The sequence below is a fragment of the Tachysurus fulvidraco genome, chromosome 2, assembly GCF_022655615.1.
Source record: "Tachysurus fulvidraco isolate hzauxx_2018 chromosome 2, HZAU_PFXX_2.0, whole genome shotgun sequence".
Classification (NCBI taxonomy): Eukaryota; Metazoa; Chordata; class Actinopteri; order Siluriformes; family Bagridae; genus Tachysurus; species Tachysurus fulvidraco.
Window position 1 is genome coordinate 24065826 of NC_062519.1, and position 18311 is coordinate 24084136.

The window sequence follows — 18311 nt, forward strand, 5'->3', positions numbered from 1 at the left end:
CTGGAAAGAGTTCTATTTCATAAACAGAGAATTATCACAAGAATAACTTGTTGAAATGTTGATTACAGAAAGTCTTCTCTATGAAAGACCTTATAAAGCTACCTCCCACTGGACGAAGTTTAGGCACTCCTCCGCTAAACAGGCCTCCCATTGGCATTGGTCCAGAACCGCCACCAAAGCCCCCTCCACCTCCTCCTCCACTTCCTCCTCCACCCCCTGCAGGTTCTGCAAAGGCACGTGCACACACAGACACACAACTCAGTTGGATGATTAACCATAAGAAAGGTCTGGTCAAACATTAAAGTTACGGCTTTAATAAGTTCTCTTTTGTTCGCTGCTCTTATCTCAGAAACCTACTATCAAGAGCAGGTGCACTTCTGTCATTGACATTTGTGACTTTTTTCAGCCTGGTCCCTTTGCATATGTCTGACAACAAGGCTCCTCTTCCTTTAGCTTCGTTTCCTGATATCTTGGGAGGGGTAGTATTCGCCTGTAAAAATAAATAAATAAATAAATAAATAAATAAATAAATAAATAAATAAAGTCAAGCTTGACAGGTTCAAATCTAAATCACTTATCAGCCATATTATTTTATTTTGTGTCATAATGATCACCATAACAGAATGGCAATCGAATAATGTTCTGGATTCTGCATGAATAAGAAATGAAGTGGTTTTAGTGAACGCAGAGAGTAAGAGACTGTAGTGAAGCCCTTCTGTACTGCAGCTACCTGGCTGAAGGTAGGGGGAGGTGGAGGTCCCGGAGGCGGTGGTGGAGGAATAGGCATATTGTTGTTTCTCCAAGACTGATGATGATCACCTCAGTCTTAGCAAGTGTATTTCTGCTCACAAAAGCTCTGCAAAGACAAGCATTTAATCGTTTTTTTTTTTTCTACTCAAGTGCTGGTGTGTGTTGTAAAAACTTGGGATTTGAATATACTCGAAAATGGAAATGTAAAATATTTCACATGTACCTGAAGCCAGACTTTTAGAAATAAGGATACTAGACTGTATTTCCTTGTCTGCAGAACGGTACCCTTACATGTACCTTTAAATCTTTAATATAAAACTAATTAAAGTCCACTAATGTAGCCTTAATTCTTTTTAAAGGTACACTATTTCCATGTGTCCAGGTGAAAGACGTTGCATAGTAAAGGATTAAAACCCCATTCTCAAGAAAAGTAGCAGCGAGTATTTTTTTTTGAGAATGTGTAAATAATTAAACAGAGCTTTGACATTGGATGTGCCAAAGTAGTTGTGTTTAAAACACATTTCCGCTTATTCGTAAACTTCCCATAACCAGTCTGATAGGATACCGATGAGGACTTCAATACAGCTTTACTTTAAAGTATGAACATTTCTCTCTCACATATATCTTCTATAAGCAAGATACACGAGGATACGAGTGATACACCGCTTTGTTAGTTCCAAGCGGAATGTTGTTAAGCAGGATCACCAGCAACAGAGGTGTGAGGCTGGAAACAAGAAATGCAGCTCGGGTGATTCAACATGCCATGACATACCTTTAGTGATCTCTGATTATCGAATTTCTTCTTAAAGAAACCGATCGTACTAATTTCTTCATACACAACTACACCTAGGTTACTCCGAACGTCAGAAAATTACGAAGGAATACATTTGAGTATGAAACAAAACCCTTCTTAGTAATAAACGTATCCAGTATACATGCTATGCTGTCTGCAATAACTTTACCTTAAACATGATCAGCATGTTTACTGTCAAGGCACAATAAAGAAAAATAGATATATCTGATCTGGTGTACTTATTTAACTAATCTGACTTCCAGGGATTTCGATCACACCTGAAGGACAGAATACTCAGCAAGGCGTGTAAGACATGTAGACTAATTAAGGTGTTGGGTTACCAGTCAGAAGGTTGTGAGTTCGAATCCCACATCCACCAAGCTGCCACTGTTGGACCCCTGAGTAAAGCCCTTAAACCCTCAAGTGTTCAAAACGAAATCATGTAAAATCTGATGTACTTTATAGCTGTCTGTTGTGTCATAAAGGAAAACAAGCAACAAGCCCATAATCACGACTGTATAGTAACGAGGAGCTTCAAAGATTTAGTCAACAAACTTTTATCGTTTTGGGGGGAAAAACTCAGGTACAGGAGATAAACAGCAGGTTATAAGTATTTAAACAAAACCAAACTATTACTATAACATATAAAACAATCAGAAAGCACCACAAATACCACTTATTTATCGATGGTCATTTCATTCGCGCTGAAAATACGAGAAAGACTCGAATAATTAGACAAACTTACCCGCGGCTACTCAGAGATTCGTGTCTCCAACAGCATTGAAGGGAACCGGGTTTGTGATCCGGTTATTATTACAAACACACTGAGATGTTAGAAAACAAAACAAACCTAATAAACTAAATATCTAACGTCAACCAAGCGAAGAGTCGGAGCTTCATGATACAGATCAGGAAAACTACAGGATTAAACACGAACAAAACATAAACATACTAATATCTCCTGCTATTCAAACTTGTAGTCAGAGAAAGTGAGATTAAGAAAGCCACAGGTTTAGGGCTTCAACTGCGAACCCAAGATCTGTGAAACCCGGAAGTCTAGGAATTAGTACAAAATGGTGGCAGATGAACGAATACTTCCGATTAGAGCCGAAAGCTATTGGTAGTATAATAACGTTTCCGAGCAGCTCTGTGAGCATTCGGACTATTTATTAGACTACAACCAAGTGCCAAGCCACTAAAACAGCTTTCAGCAAATAAATAAACCACGAATTAGGCCCATCTTTAACAATGTAAACACCACACTTCTTATTAAAAGCCTATTTTGTTTACAACAGCAAGCAAATGCTAAAGAAGCTGATACTGTATTAATAGTGTGATTCTATCATAAAGAGAGGCCGTTTATATCATGTGTGAGAAAGTATGTTATGATCTAAATGGTGGTATTTGTGCAAAGGAATATGGGAATGTATAGCTGTCTGTGTGTGTGTGTGTGTGTGTGTGTGTGTGTGTGTGTGTGTGTGTGTGTGTGTGTGTGTGTGTGTGTGTGTGTGTGTGTGTGTGTAACCTTATTGCAGAATGGGTGAGAAAGAACGCATTATGACCTAATTGGCCTCTCATATCCCACTTAACTCTTTCATTTAAAACCTGACCACCTGCATTGAGCTTTTAAGTAAAGTTTTTATTAAGTAACCTGTTTGTTTGTTTGTTTGTTTGTTTGTTTGTTTTTAATTAGTTTAATCAAGCATTAGTAATAACACAACTTTGATTAACTGTCTTTTCAATGATTTACAACATTCTATAGTTTTCAAAATTAATTTACCAGCACAAAATAATTCAGGTAATAGGTAATTCATGTGACTTTGTGATGAATGTATCTGATCTTCAAAATTTATGATATGTAAATTATAAATGATATATATATTATATATATAGTTTGTGTGTATGAATTAAGTGAGGGAAAAACCTTTCTATAAAAGTAGAAAAAAGAAGAAGAAAATCGAATGTATAATTTACATTATATAATAATATATGATTATAATGTGTGTTTGATCACATTTTCAACCGCTGTGGACAGTGTAGAAACATAAACTGTGCATGACATGCATGCAAATGTTGCCTATATTGGTTTTAGATAGCAATGAACGGTGAAGATTCCACTGGTTTTCTTTTAGGTAATATAATAGTATAATATGGTATAATAGTCATACTCACACCCTCAAGAGAGAAACCCGTAACCTTGAAAAAAAGTGGAGAAAAACTAAATTAGAGGAGACAGGCTCTAAAAACTGCTAGGGCTGAGCACCTGAGCAAAGAAAATAACCAGAACAATCCCAGGATTTTATTTAGTACAGTGGCTAGATTAACAAAAGAACAGGAATCCGAACACACTATTCCATCACAGTTCAGTAGTGATGACATTATAAGATTCTTCACTGATAAAATTGAAAGCATCAGGAATAAAATAGTTGATGCTCAACATATGAGAGCACCTTATGACTCAGTCTCACCTAAAGCTCTACACTCACAACTACAGTCCTTTACAATTACAGGACAGGAAGAGTTAGATAAGCTTATTACTACAGCTAAACCAACAACTTGTTCACTAGATCACACTCCAACTAAATTACTGAAAGAAAATAAAGCTGGTGAGCCTCTTCTTAATATTATTAACTCCTCGCTATCTTTAGATTACATCCCTAAATCTTTCACGTTGGCAGTTAGTAGGCCACTCATTAAGAAACAGAATTTAGATCCTAATGAAATATCAAATTACAGACCTATTTCACATCTTCCGTTTATGTCTAAAATACTAGAAAAGGTTGTGTCTGTTTAACTGAGCTCCTTCTTACAGGAGAACAATATCTTTGAAGAGTTTCAGTCGGACCAAGACAGCTTCGGACCAAGACTGTATGTCCTTATTAGTTCTACTTGACCTTACTGCTGCATTCGACACTATAGATCACAACATTTTCCTAGATCGCTTACAAAATTACACAGGTATTCATGGACAGGCTTTAAGTTGGTTTAGATCCTACCTATCTGATTGATACCATTTTGTAGAATTAAATGGTGATTCCTCCAGTTTATTGTCAGTTAACTATGGGGTCCCTCAAGGATCAGTCCTAGGACCTCTGCTTTTCTCGATATACATGCTTCTATTAGGGAACATCCTTAGAAGGCATGGGGTTAGTTTCCACTGTTGGATGCTGAGGATACCCAATTATATATCTCATCAAAACCAGACGATAGCTAAATTGTCAAAATTAACTCAGTGAGTTAGAGAGATAAAAGATTGGATGAGCTGTAATTTTCTGTTGTTAAACTCCGATAAGACAGAAACACTACTTATCGGTCCAAAAACCAGAACTACACTACTACACAGTAGTACTACACAGAAACTCTCACAATTCAACTTCCATTCAGAGGGAAGTTCTGTTACTACTAGTTCGACGGTGAAAGACCTGGGTGCAGTGTAATGTAACGAAGTATATTTCACGTATCTGTACTTTACTTCGCTATTAAAATTTATGTCAACTTTCACTTTTACTCCACTACATTTCCTAGATAAAATGTATACTTTTACTCCGTTATATTTCCACTAAGCATCTTCGTTACTCGTTACTACAAAATAAACTCAGAAGAAATGTGTGCGACTGCAATAAGGGAGGTTTGGCGAATCACTGCTCCTAGATTATATTACGCACGTCCGCGCGCTCTAAGGAGAAGCACAGGCACGCGCAGCGTGCACGCGCAGTCAGAGCTGGAGGCGTTTATCTATAACGTTAACCGGCGGAAAGCCGCAAAGACGGCAACCAAAAGCAGTGAAATTTCACTATTCTTATTACCAGAGCTGTAGCACAAACAAAATATTAATGCAATATCAATACTAAATAAAAATAACATTTATTGATTTGTTCTTTGTCTTGTGAATATTTGTTTATTAATGACTGCATTCATTGGACACACTGTTTGTAGAGAATGCACACAGACATGAACTGATTTGATTCAAGACTGGCATCATTACATCATGCATAAAATTTTGGTGTCCATTTTTGCCATTTAATAATACCATAACTTTTGTCTTCTACTTCTACCAGAGTCTTTTTCTAGTATGATACTTGTACTTTTACTCAAGTATTGCTTTCTAGTACTTTATACAACACTGCCTGGGTGTTTATATTAGACAGAAACCTGTCTTTTGGAAATCATATCACCCATACTACAAAAACAGCCTTCTTCCAGCTTAGAAATATTGCCAAGTTGAGAAACATCCTGTCTGTATCTGATGCTGAGAAGCTAGTTCATGCATTCATGACCTCTAGACTGGACTATTATAATGCATTACTAGCTGGTTGTCCTGCATCTTTAATAAATAGGCTACAGTTAGTCCAAAATGCAGCTGCCAGAGTTCTCACTAGGACAAGAAAGTATGACCATATAACCCCAATTTTATCATCTCTTCACTGGCTACCTGTTAAGTTTAGAATTGATTACAAACTGCTGTCACTTATGTACAAGGCTCTTAATGGTTTAGCTCCCATGTATTTAACTAGTTTTCTAACACATTACAATCCTTCACACTCCCTGAGATCACAAAACTCAGACTCCTGATACATCCCAGAATATCCGTCTACTAAAGGTGGTAGAGTGTTTTCTTATTTATCTTCCAAACTTTGGAATAGTCGTCCTGATAGTGTTCGGGACTCAGACACACTTACCCAGTTTAAATGTAGATTAAAATCTTATCTCTTTAGTCAGGTACACACATAATACATCCCATAATATTGTGCATTATTACATCATATATGCAAATATTATGAACAGCAGCTATGTTAATCCCTCTCCACTGCTTCTCTCTTTCTACCCATCCCGAGGCATCCAGAAATTGTACCAGCTCCGATCGTCTTCCATGCCATGAAGATTTTGGACCTCCACTGAGATGAGGCCAACTCTGAGAATCCTGAGGCACCTACAGTAGAGATCTACCAGCTCCAGTTGGACTTTGCGATACTATAGAGGAGATGTGAACTCCATCTGATCTTTGCATCAATACAACATTTGTCTGACTGTATATTTATAATCACACCCTCACCCAGATGAGGATGGGTTTCCCATTGAGTCTGGTTCCTCTCAACTTTTCTTAATTACCATCTAAAGCAGTTTTTCCTTGCCACTGCTGCCTGAGTCACCTCAGACTTGCTCATTGGGGATAAATGCAAACACATTTAAATATATCTAATATTAATGTTGAATTTTGTATTCTAGTAATCTTTATATTATTCTTTATAATAACCTTTTGTTCTATGTTTATCTTCTGTAAAGCTGCTTTGAGACAACGTCAATTGTAAAAAGTGCTATACAAATAAACTTGAATTGAATTGAATCGAATTAATATTTGTATTCCGAATACTGATGCTTTGAAAAAGCCTAAAAAGTGGGAAATTTGCAATTAACATCAAGAGTTATAGGGTGAATTCAGATATTGTAACAGGTGTTGAATTGACATATTTTTAAACATATCTGTCATTTATAAACCAAAATGTTTCAAACCTATACATTTTTGAAATCCTCAAGAACATTTTATTTTTTTTAGCTCTGATTGAAGTCATAACCAGTTTCTCTGATAGCACCATGATGCACAAAGTTCCAAAATGTTTTGAGGCAAGTAGAGTAACAGGATCCAGGACTAACAGTGAATGTTTATTTTATCAGTAGGTGAATTCACATTTCCAGAAATCTTCTGAGAGAGATTATTTATAACAGAATCCTCCACTGCACCCCCTCTCAGGCAGGTCACATACTGTCAATAATTATAACATACATCCGGATATTTGTTATTTTGTGTTAACTGAACCTTACCATAAGAATATATACTAAGATGATGCAATCTGGTTGGCAATTATGCATAAATATCATCTTAATATCCATATCAGGACTGATGCCTCTATAGTACTTAAAGACACAAAAGATAAATACCATTTCTCCTAAATATCCATGCTTGGTAATTTAGGGCATTTTGAAAATTAATTTAAAAAAAAATTAATACTAAAATCGTATACGTAAATTTCTGAATCTAAAGTTTTGACATGATTTAAAAATGTGTAATATACATGGTAATATACAAGTCCAGTTTGATGCTTACCACAAACTTTCACATAAATTAAATCATGTTGCTTCTATTAGAAAACAAAAAGGAATTCTGTCTCAATTGACTTGATTTCCCAGTACTTGAATTTACAGTTTTTTTGTACACGTTTTGTTTTCCGCACATGCTTATTGTCTAATTATTTTGAAAACATATATTTTATTACCAAGTGTGAACACAAAAGCATGTGTACTGAAAATAATTTTAATAATAATAATTAAGAAACTAACAATTTATTTACTTTGCCACAACTGAATTACAGAAATCACTATCACACGCTCTCAAACAAATGTATAATACACATAATATAAATGAGGCACAAATTATTAATACATCAATATAGTCATGTGTTTGATATTACTTTATACATTTACAACATTAATGAACATTTAAACATATTAAAAGTAATATATTAAATTGTGTAAAATATTCAAATGCAATTTAATTGTAATTCAACCATACATAGCTTTACACTTTCCCAGTGTAGTAGTGCAGCAATGCATACGGTTCCCTTTTAAGTACTAGTGGTACTAAACAAACATACAAAATGTATATACACAAGCTGCAACAAAAGATACTGTAGTATATTTTCTGTGTTGTTGTGATACATGTTCCCTATAATATTTACATGTGCATATTATTATAACCCTGATGTATTCTTCATATGAAATCAATTATTTTGAAAGACATGTCTTTCTGTGGTAAACAAGACTACCATTGATACCATCATACTAGAGATAGCAGTTTAATCTTTGACCCCTTTAAGGATTGTTTTGGTACTTCAAGGTCCATGCTTGACACTAAAGATTCTAAGTCTTTTGACACTTTCATACTGCCATATGATGTGTTTCTATTCCTAGGATATTTCGTGTCGGTAAGGTTTACTTTAGCTGAGGGCAACGCAATGTTTGGAGGTGTAATGTCTGCTTTGATACCTTTAGTATTAATTGTTGGTCTATGAGTGTCATAGTCAGGAATTCCAACCTCAGAATCCATTGCAGATAAGTCCAAATTTGGCCCACCCAGGTTATACTTAGCGTTTATATCAGGCTCATTAAAGTTTTGAATATCAAACGTTGTTGTGGATTTTGGTAACTTGAAATTACTTTGTAGACTGTCAATGTCAATGTCAGGAGATTTTGCATCTAGTTTTGGAGCTCTGATATCAGCTTCAGGGAAGGTCATATTGCCTAAAGTCTTTGGTTTAGTTTCAGTTTTCAGGACAAATATTGGTCTTTTAATTTTACCTGTTGGGACACCAATATCTAACTCAGGGACAGTAAGGTTTGGTGAATTTATTTCTCCTTTCATGTTAGGCAAAGAGAGATCCATCTCAGGTGCTTTCGCTTTAGGTCTCGAAAATCCAAAATCAGACAAATTAATCATGGGTGTTTTTGTTTTCACTGCTGGTAGGTGTGCACTTGAAAGTGTCGTGCCATTAACATTAGCTTTGGGTCCATCAATGTCAAGGTCAGGACCAGTAAAATCTGCATCAAATTTAGCATCACTACCATCACTCCTAATATTAGGGCCTTTGAAATTTGGCATTTTCAGTTTTCCTGAGGAAGCATTGATGTTAAATTCAGGTTCCCTGAAATCAAAATTTGGTTCTTTAAGTGCTGTCCCCTTAATTTTACCTGTTGGAACATCAACATCTAATTCTGGGACTGTTAGGTCTGGTCCTTTCATTTTAGGCATTGAAAGATCCATATCAGACTTGATTTTAGGTCCAGAGAGTCCAAAATCAGACAGCTTAATCTTGGGTGATTTTGTTTTACCTGATGGTAGGTGCACATCTGGAAGTGTCATGCCATTAAAATTAGATTTTTGTCCACCAATGTCAAGGTCAGGATCAGTAATATCTGCATCAAATTTAGAAGAGAACATGCTCAGATCTGGGCCTGTCAAGTCTCCTTTAACATCAAAATCAGGTCCTTTGGAATTAGCAATGCTAAATTTGGGTGTTTTCACTTTTGGAATTTTGAATTTTCCTGAGGGTCCATCAATGTCAGCATTTGGAGATTTCAAATCTAGTTTTGGACCTTTCACATCTCCTTCAGGTAAAGCCAAATTTATGTCTGGTGAGCCCATTTCTCCTTTAAAATTGGGACCTTGGAAAGTTGGCATTTTCAGTTTTCCTGAGGGAGCATCAATGTTAAATTCAGGTGCCCTAATGTCAACATTTGGTTCTTTAAATGTTGGTCCCTTAATTTTACCTGTTGGGACATCAACATCTAATCCTGGTGCTGTGAGATTTGGTCCTTTCATTTTAGGCACTGAAAGATTCATCTCAGGTGCCTTGGCTTTAGGTCCTGAGAGTCCAAAATCAGACAGCCTAAACTTAGGTGTTTTTGTTTTAGCTGATGGTAGGTGCACATCTGGAAGTGTTATGCCATTAACATTAGCTTTGGGCCGATCAATGTCAAGGTCAGGACCACTTATATCTGCATCAAATTTAGGAGACGACATGCTCAAATTTGGCCCTTTCAAGTCTCCCTTGGCATCAACATTGGGTCCTTTAAAACCAGGAAAGCTAAATTTGGGTGTCTTTGTTTTTGGCATTTTGATTTTCCCTGAAGGTCCATCAATGTCAAGATTTGGAGATTTCAGATCTAGTTTTGGTTCTTTCATGGCTGCTTCAGGTAAAGCCAAGTTCATGTCAGGTGAACCCATTTCACCTTTAAAATTTGGACCATTGAAAGTTGGCATTTTCAGTTTTCCTGAGGGAGCATCAATGTTAAATTCAGGTGCCCTGATATCAACATTTGGTTCTTTAAATGTTGGTCCCTTAATTTTACCTGTTGGGACATCAACATCTAATCCTGGGGCTGTGAGATTTGGTCCTTTCGATTTAGGCAGTGAGAGATCCATCTCCGGGGCCTTGGCTTTAGGTCCTGAGAGTCCAAAATCAGGCAACCTAAACTTAGGTGTTTTTGTTTTAGCTGATGGTAGGTGCACATCTGGAAGTGTCATGCCTTTAACATTAGCTTTGGGTCGATTAATGTCAAGGTCAGGACCACTTATATCTGCATCAAATTTAGGAGATGACATGCTCAAATTTGGCCCTTTCAAATCTCCCTTGGCATCAACATTGGGTCCTTTAAAACCAGGAAAGCTAAATTTGGGTGTCTTTGTTTTTGGCATTTTGACTTTTCCTGAGGGTCCATCAATGTCAAGATTTGGAGATTTCAAATCTAGTTTTGGTCCTTTCATGTCTGCTTCAGGTAAAGCTAAATTCATGTCTGGTGAACCCATTTCACCTTTAAAATTTGGACCTTTGATAGTTGGCATTTTCAGTTTTCCTGAGGGAGCATCAATGTTAAATTCAGGTGCCCTGATATCAACATTTGGTTCTTTAAGTGTTGGTCCCTTAATTTTACCTGTTGGGACATCAACATCTAATCCTGGGGCTGTGAGATTTGGTCCTTTCGATTTAGGCAGTGAGAGATCCATCTCCGGGGCCTTGGCTTTAGGTCCTGAGAGTCCAAAATCAGGCAACCTAAACTTAGGTGTTTTTGTTTTAGCTGATGGTAGGTGCACATCTGGAAGTGTCATGCCATTAACATTAGCTTTGGGCCGATCAATGTTAAAGTCAGGACCATTTATATCTGCATCAAATTTAGGAGATGACATGCTTAAATTTGGCCCTTTCAAGTCTCCCTTGGCATCAACATTAGGTCCTTTAAAACCAGGAAAGCTAAATTTGGGTGTTTTTGTTTTTGGCATTTTGATTTTTCCTGAGGGTCCATCAATGTCAAGATTTGGAGATTTCAGATCTAGTTTTGGTCCTTTCATGTCTGCTTCAGGTAAAGCTAAATTCATGTCTGTTGAACCCATTTCTCCTTTAAAATTTGGCCCGTTGATAGTTGGCATTTTCAGTTTTCCTGAGGGAGCATCAATGTTAAATTCAGGTGCCCTGATATCAACATCTGGTCCCTTAATTTTACCTGTTGGAACATCAACATCTAATCCTGGGGCTGTGAGATTTGGTCCTTTCATTTTAGGCACTGAAAGATTCATCTCAGGTGCCTTGGCTTTAGGTCCTGAGAGTCCAAAATCCGACAACTTAAACTTGGGTGTTTTTGTTTTAGCTGATGGTAGGTGCACATCTGGAAGTGTCATGCCATTAACATTAGCTTTGGGTCCATGAATGTCAAGGTCAGGACCAGTTATATCTGCATCAAATTTAGGAGATGACATGCTCAAATTTGGCCCTTTCAAATCTCCCTTGGCATCAACATTGGGTCCTTTAAAACCAGGAAAGCTAAATTTGGGTGTCTTTGTTTTTGGCATTTTGATTTTCCCTGAGGGTCCATCAATGTCAAGATTTGGAGATTTCAGATCTAGTTTTGGTCCTTTCATGTCTCCTTCAGGTAAAGCTAAATTCATGTCTGGTGAACCCATTTCTCCTTTAAAATTTGGCCCGTTGATAGTTGGCATTTTCAGTTTTCCTGAGGGAGCATCAATGTTAAATTCAGGTGCCCTAATGTCAACATTTGGGTCTTTAAGTGTTGGTCCCTTAATTTTACCTGTTGGAAAATCAACATCTAATCCTGGTGCTGTGAGATTTGGTCCTTTCATTTTAGGCACTGAAAGATTCATCTCAGGTGCCTTGGCTTTAGGTCCTGAGAGTCCAAAATCAGACAACCTAAACTTAGGTGTTTTTGTTTTAGCTGATGGTAGGTGCACATCTGGAAGTGTCATGCCATTAACATTAGCTTTGGGTCCATGAATGTCAAGGTCAGGACCAGTTATATCTGCATCAAATTTAGGAGATGACATGCTTAAATTTGGAGCTTTCAAGTCTCCCTTGGCATCAACATTGGGTCCTTTAAAACCAGGAAAGCTAAATTTGGGTGTCTTTGTTTTTGGCATTTTGATTTTTCCTGAGGGTCCATCAATGTCAAGATTTGGAGATTTCAGATCTAGTTTTGGTCCTTTCATGTCTGCTTCTGGGGAAGTCAAATTCATATCTGGTGAACCCATTTCTCCTTTAAAATTTGGACCTTTGAAAGTTGGCATTTTCAGTTTTCCTGAGGGAGCATCAATGTTAAATTCAGGTGCCCTGATATCAACATTTGGTTCTTTAAATGTTGGTCCCTTAATTTTACCTGTTGGGACATCAACATCTAATTCTGGGGCTGTGAGATTTGGTCCTTTCATTTTTGGCACTGACAGATTCATATCAGGTGCCTTGGCTTTAGGTCCTGAGAGTCCAAAATCAGACAGCCTAAACTTAGGTGTTTTTGTTTTAGCTGATGGTAGGTGCACATTAGCTTTGGGCCGATCAATGTCAAGGTCAGGACCACTTATATCTGCATCAAATTTAGGAGATGACATGCTCAAATTTGGCCCTTTCAAGTCTCCCTTGGCATCAACATTGGGTCCTTTAAAACCAGGAAAGCTAAATTTGGGTGTCTTCGTTTTTGGCATTTTGATTTTCCCTGAGGGTCCATCAATGTCAAGATTTGGAGATTTCAAATCTAGTTTTGGTCCTTTCATGTCTGCTTCAGGTAAAGCCAAATTAATGTCTGGTGAACCCATTTCACCTTTAAAATGTGGACCTTTGAAAGTTGGCATTTTCAGCTTTCCTGAGGGAGCATCAATGTTAAATTCAGGTGCCCTGATATCAACATTTGGGTCTTTAAGTGTTGGTCCCTTAATTTTACCTGTTGGGACATCAACATCTAATCCTGGGGCTGTGAGATTTGGTCCTTTCATTTTAGGCAGTGAGAGATCCATCTCTGGGGCCTTGGCTTCAGGTCCTGAGAGTCCAAAATCAGACAAATTAATATTGGGTGTTTTTGTTTTACCTGATGGTAGGTGCACATCTGGAAGTGACATGCCTTTAAAATTAGCTTTGGGTCGATTAATGTCAAGGTCAGGACCACTTATATCTGCATCAAATTTAGGAGACGACATGCTCAAATCTGGCCCTTTCAAGTCTCCTTTAAAATCAACATCAGGTCCTTTAAAACCTGGCATGCTAAATTTGGGTGTTTTTACTTTGGGAAATTTGAATTTTCCTGCAGGACTATCAATGTCAAGCCTAGGAGAGTTCACATCTATTTCTGGAACCTTTACATCTGCTTCAGGAAAAGCCAAATTTGTGTCTGGTGAACCTATATTTCCCTCAATATTGGGAATTTTGAAATTTGGCATTTTAAGTTTCCCTGAGGGGACATCATTGTTAAATCCAGGTGCCCACCCATCAAAATTTGGTTCTTTAAGAGCTGGTCCTTTAATTTTCCCTCTGGGAACATCTATATCAAGCTCTGGGGATTTTGGCAATTTAATTTTCCCTGAGGGAGCATTGATGTTGAATTCAGGTGCTCTGATATCAGCATGTGGTTCTTTAAATGCTGGCCCTCTGATTTTAACTGCTGGGACATCAACATCTAACTCTGGTGCTGTGAGATTTGGTGAATTTATCTGACCTTTCAATTTAGGCGGAGAGAGATCCATATCAGGTGAATTAGATATTGAGTGTCCAAAATCAGGCATCTTGAATTTAGGCATTTTTGCTTTACCAGATGGTAGGTCCATATTTGGTAGTGTCACACCCTTAAGGTCTGCTTTGGGTCTATCAATGTCAGTGTCAGGAACATCAATATCTGCATCAAAATTATGAGAGGACCAACTCAAATCAGGCCTTTTCAAATCTCCTTTCAAATCAATGTCAGATTCTTTAAAATTTGGAAAGTTAAGCTTAGGCATTTTCAATTTGGGCGTTTTCATTTTCCCTGTAGTATCAATGTCGATATCAGGGGAGTTCATATTCAGTTTTGGTGCCCTTAAATCAGCTTCAGGGAGAGTCACCTGAATGTCTTGGTCATCAACACCTCCTTTAGACAAATGACTTGAAAATCCAAATTTTGGTACTTTTATTTTTTCTGAGGGCGTGTCAATAGTAACGTCAGCAGTTTTAATGTCATTGCTGAGACCAGATGTATCAATATCATTACTTGGAATTTCTAAGTTCAAATGTGGCTTTTGTAAACTTGGCAGTTTGTTTCTGTCTAGTGTGTGTGCATTGATGTCTGTGGTTGTGATGTCTGGTGAGTTGAATTCTCTCTTAATCTTAGGTTGTGAGAAATAAGTGTCAGGTGTTGTTATTTTATGTTCTGACAGTCCAAAATCAGGCATTTTAAACCTGGGTGTGTCTGATGATAAGCCCACATTCGGAATTGTAAGTCCGGTTCTGGAATTTGGTAGTCCATTATTGTGGGATGACAAACTTAATTCTGGCCTTGTGACGTCTCCTTCAACATCAGTATCAGGTCTCATAAAACGTGGACGGTCATAGTTTTCCGATTTCACTTCTATTCTTCGACCTTTCAAATCTGTGTCTGGGACATTAGTCATCCCCAGTCTCACATCTTCTTGACTTTTTCCTTTTGGATTTCTTTTAATAAACCTTTTGACTTTAGCATTGAAAAGCTTGTTGTAAGAATCCATATGTAGCTGTAGAAATATTAAGTTATATTACTTCACTTGATATGTATGTCAAATTCATTTAACACAAACTGCCACTTTAATTCTCTTAAATTTCTTGAGCTCTTGCACTGTTACTTGTTATTTTGTTAGAAACTGTTTTAAAGTATAGCAATGTAAATTGCAGTTTGAACAAACCTCATTTGGAGCTTTGATCCTGTCCAAATTTCCCAAGCTTTTACTGGATTTCATGTCTGGCCTTGACAGACCTCCATTGTTATTGAATGGTTCGGTTCGCTTCAGTATGTCAATCACTTCATTCTTCATGGCACCAATAGTTCCATCTCCTATAATGGCAACAACATAACACTTGTATACAGAATAAAAAAATCAAGTTTTTCATTGTAGATATATATATACATTCTGTACCTGCACTTTTTGCACTTACCATACAGTATAAGTGCACCACATAAGTGTGAAATTACTGAGTAGATTCCATCCGTTTCTATAGAGTTTTTCAGCTCCCCTCAAATATGTATGTCTAGGTACTAGGAGCCCCTAATGGACTACTGCTGACAAGATATCATTTGGGTGATGGACAATTTTCAGCTCAAACATAATACTATTTTGGTAGTATATGAGGCAAAGAAGTGTTCCTAGGATTTTTAAGCATCTGAAGACTTGATTTTTTTTGAGAATGTGGATTCCAGAGGTTGATTTACACAACTGGGCAAGAACATTTACCATCCCAAACTGTGGTTCTGCACCTGACACACTTGTAACACCACCAAACAGACAACCATAGCCAAAGATAAAAAATATATAGTCAGATTCTAAATGGTCCTACGGTATGAGACTGACATACTATATACGTATATGCTGTATAGGTACAGCTCAAGTATAGTGTTGAGCCCAATATTTAAAAAATTTATATATATATATATGCTATCTGATAAATTGGCATTGTTTTTTTTTTTACTACAATATCTTAATTTACCTTCTTGATATTCTCCATGGTTGATTCCAGAGACATTCACTAATCCTTTGTCATTATCGTCAAGCACAAGGCTATCAGACAGACTTCTTCGATGACTAATCTGAAGAGTATCAAAACACATTTACAAGATTGTATTACAATGTTTTGCTTTGCTTATATTTTTAAAAATTTGAAATGTTTTAGAATAGAAATTTTCTATTCTAACATCACCAGGTAAATCGATAAGATACATTATAATAGGATTAGGTACAGGTGTAAAAAAAAAATTTAAATAAAATACATACATACCATATTTTTACAAGAGAGTTAAAGTCTAAGCCTGTAAAAGAGAAAAAATGATGTAGAAAAAAATATATTATACATCTTTATGAACATAATAGTTTTCCAAACTATTACATTTGAAATATTAAAGATTTTTAACATAAACACTATAAAATGCAGCTTCCAGTTGGATATGAGAGTCCAAAACAAACGGCAAAGAAGGAAATAAAAAAAGAAGGAAGGAAAGTAAGAAAGAAAGATGTGATATAAAAAAAATCAAGTTTAATGGAAATCACCTCCTGTGTTCAGCAACAGGTTTCCTCAATTAAGACGTTTTGATTTTGAATTCTTAAAACCATTTATTTAATATGCAGTGCCAATAAATGTTTCTCAATCAGGGTAAAATACATACTGTTAATACACATGTAATTGTAAATCATCTGGTCTGTTATTATTTTTAATGAAATTAAATATTTTTGTGTTGCCATTATTACTTATTATTTAAACGCATCTACTTAATTTGCACAAATTGCATTTTTGGATTTAAATATTGATAGTCCTCTATATATCACAGTTTTGTTTTCTAGTAAATCACTGCATGTCGTACCCTGTATGTATGCGTATGCGACGAATAAAATTTTATTTGATTACTGTCCAATAGAAACACACATATTTAGCTCCGTACTGCAATACATTTATATTTCTAATTAGACAGTGCACTAAATACTGAATTATTTATAAAATTTGTAAAATTGTCTTATTGTATATTAATTTCATGTCATTCATGCAGCCAGTTCGAATGCGTTGAGATATACGAGTTTGTTAACCACAACAGCTCTTTGTGGACAAATGAAAAACAAACAAGTGGAAAAGAACGCATGGCTAACTTATATCAGGTCAACTTATTTTTTTTAATTTAAAAAATTTCACTAACGTAACAATGGATTCTACATTGATCTAATAGCTCTGCATTCTTTCAGGAATGTTAGTGAGAGCAAAACACTGACCCGAAACCTTAAAGTATTTGTGTTGTGGTTCAGAAAAACGGGTTTAACCAGAAGAAAGGAGAATGTGTACTGAGACACACCCTCTGTGCAGAGGCAAAAGGTGCTCCTGGGATACTCTACGTAATGACACTCATGCGTATGAGCATGACTTTATATAAACATTGCCTTATCTATATTATCTTTTTCCTAACTCCACTATCAATATATGGTAAGATACGGAAAAAAAGTGTATATATAGGAATAACAGCATTGTTTTTAGCTTGACACAGATAACAGACATTTTAGTCCATTTTCCATATTGATGTTTTAATGCTTCTCTTATGTCAAAGGACAATTGAGACAAAATTGGATCCAGAGTATACATTTCAATTCAAAATCAGATGCAGACTGATAGTAAATTAGTAAATTAACCATTCTGGTTTCCTGAACATAATTACTATAACATGATTTGTTTATTTAGAGAAGAGTACAAAATTCTGTATGCAAACTACTGTATCAGCAGACAAATAAAGTAGTCTTACCTGTCCTTGTTTTAAGACAATTTTGTTTCAGAGCTGGATGTGTCAACTTTTCATCTTGAGATCCCACTTCAGACAGAGCAGGCCGACTATGTTTACCTCCTCTATCTGTTGGCTGTATGAGAGAGAGGCATCTTTAATGCAGCAAACATCTCAGCAGCCAACAAACAGGTTTAACCTCAATCACACAGCTTTGGACACCCTGCCAAAACCGCATGACATTTTTCCATCCAGGAAAAAAAAACCTTATAAGAATACATTTCCAAAAAAAAGTGTCCACGCCTGTATCCTCCCATATGACTCAGGTGTTCAACTTTTACAAAGAAACACCCTTTACTATTCCATTAAACAGCACACATGATCTGAGTGGATGGAACACACCTTCTGGTATGCAGATGAATCTGTGTATCTGTGTTGACAACACATAACACAAATATTGGACTAT

General features: G+C 36.5%; 2 protein-coding genes across 2 annotated transcripts in view; both read right to left on the reverse strand.

The window, feature by feature from the left end:
* Positions 1 to 2968, reverse strand: part of wipf2a (WAS/WASL interacting protein family, member 2a) — a 9867-nt gene extending 6899 nt beyond the window's left edge. Inside the window, exons 1-4 of the mRNA XM_027169604.2 lie at positions 2289 to 2968; positions 731 to 856; positions 358 to 490; positions 103 to 225 (exon numbers count right to left, since the gene is read on the reverse strand). Coding sequence (XP_027025405.2) covers positions 103 to 225; positions 358 to 490; positions 731 to 787 — 313 coding nt within the window. The 5' untranslated portion in view covers positions 788 to 856; positions 2289 to 2968. The remainder of the gene's footprint in view (positions 1 to 102; positions 226 to 357; positions 491 to 730; positions 857 to 2288) is intronic.
* A 4217-nt stretch (positions 2969 to 7185) lies between these two features.
* On the reverse strand, positions 7186 to 18088 carry si:ch211-69b7.6 (neuroblast differentiation-associated protein AHNAK). The gene is made up of 5 exons (XM_027170044.2): positions 17870 to 18088; positions 16369 to 16399; positions 16081 to 16180; positions 15282 to 15430; positions 7186 to 15113 (listed from the first exon to the last, which is right to left on the reverse strand). Exons 2-5 carry the CDS (start codon positions 16369 to 16371, stop codon positions 8376 to 8378), a joined length of 6990 nt encoding a protein of 2329 aa, XP_027025845.2. The 5' UTR covers positions 16372 to 16399; positions 17870 to 18088; the 3' UTR covers positions 7186 to 8375.
* Positions 18089 to 18311: the final 223 nt, after the last annotated feature.

Excerpts from the sequence above, each read along its gene's own strand:
- si:ch211-69b7.6 (XM_027170044.2), bottom strand. Across the intron at positions 15,431-16,080 it reads CCATGGAGAATATCAAGAAG|GAGATGGAACTATTGGTGCC; the intron begins GTAAATTAAGAT and ends TTGCCATTATAG. Across the intron at positions 15,114-15,281 it reads GGATCAAAGCTCCAAATGAG|CTACATATGGATTCTTACAA; the intron begins GTTTGTTCAAAC and ends ATATTTCTACAG.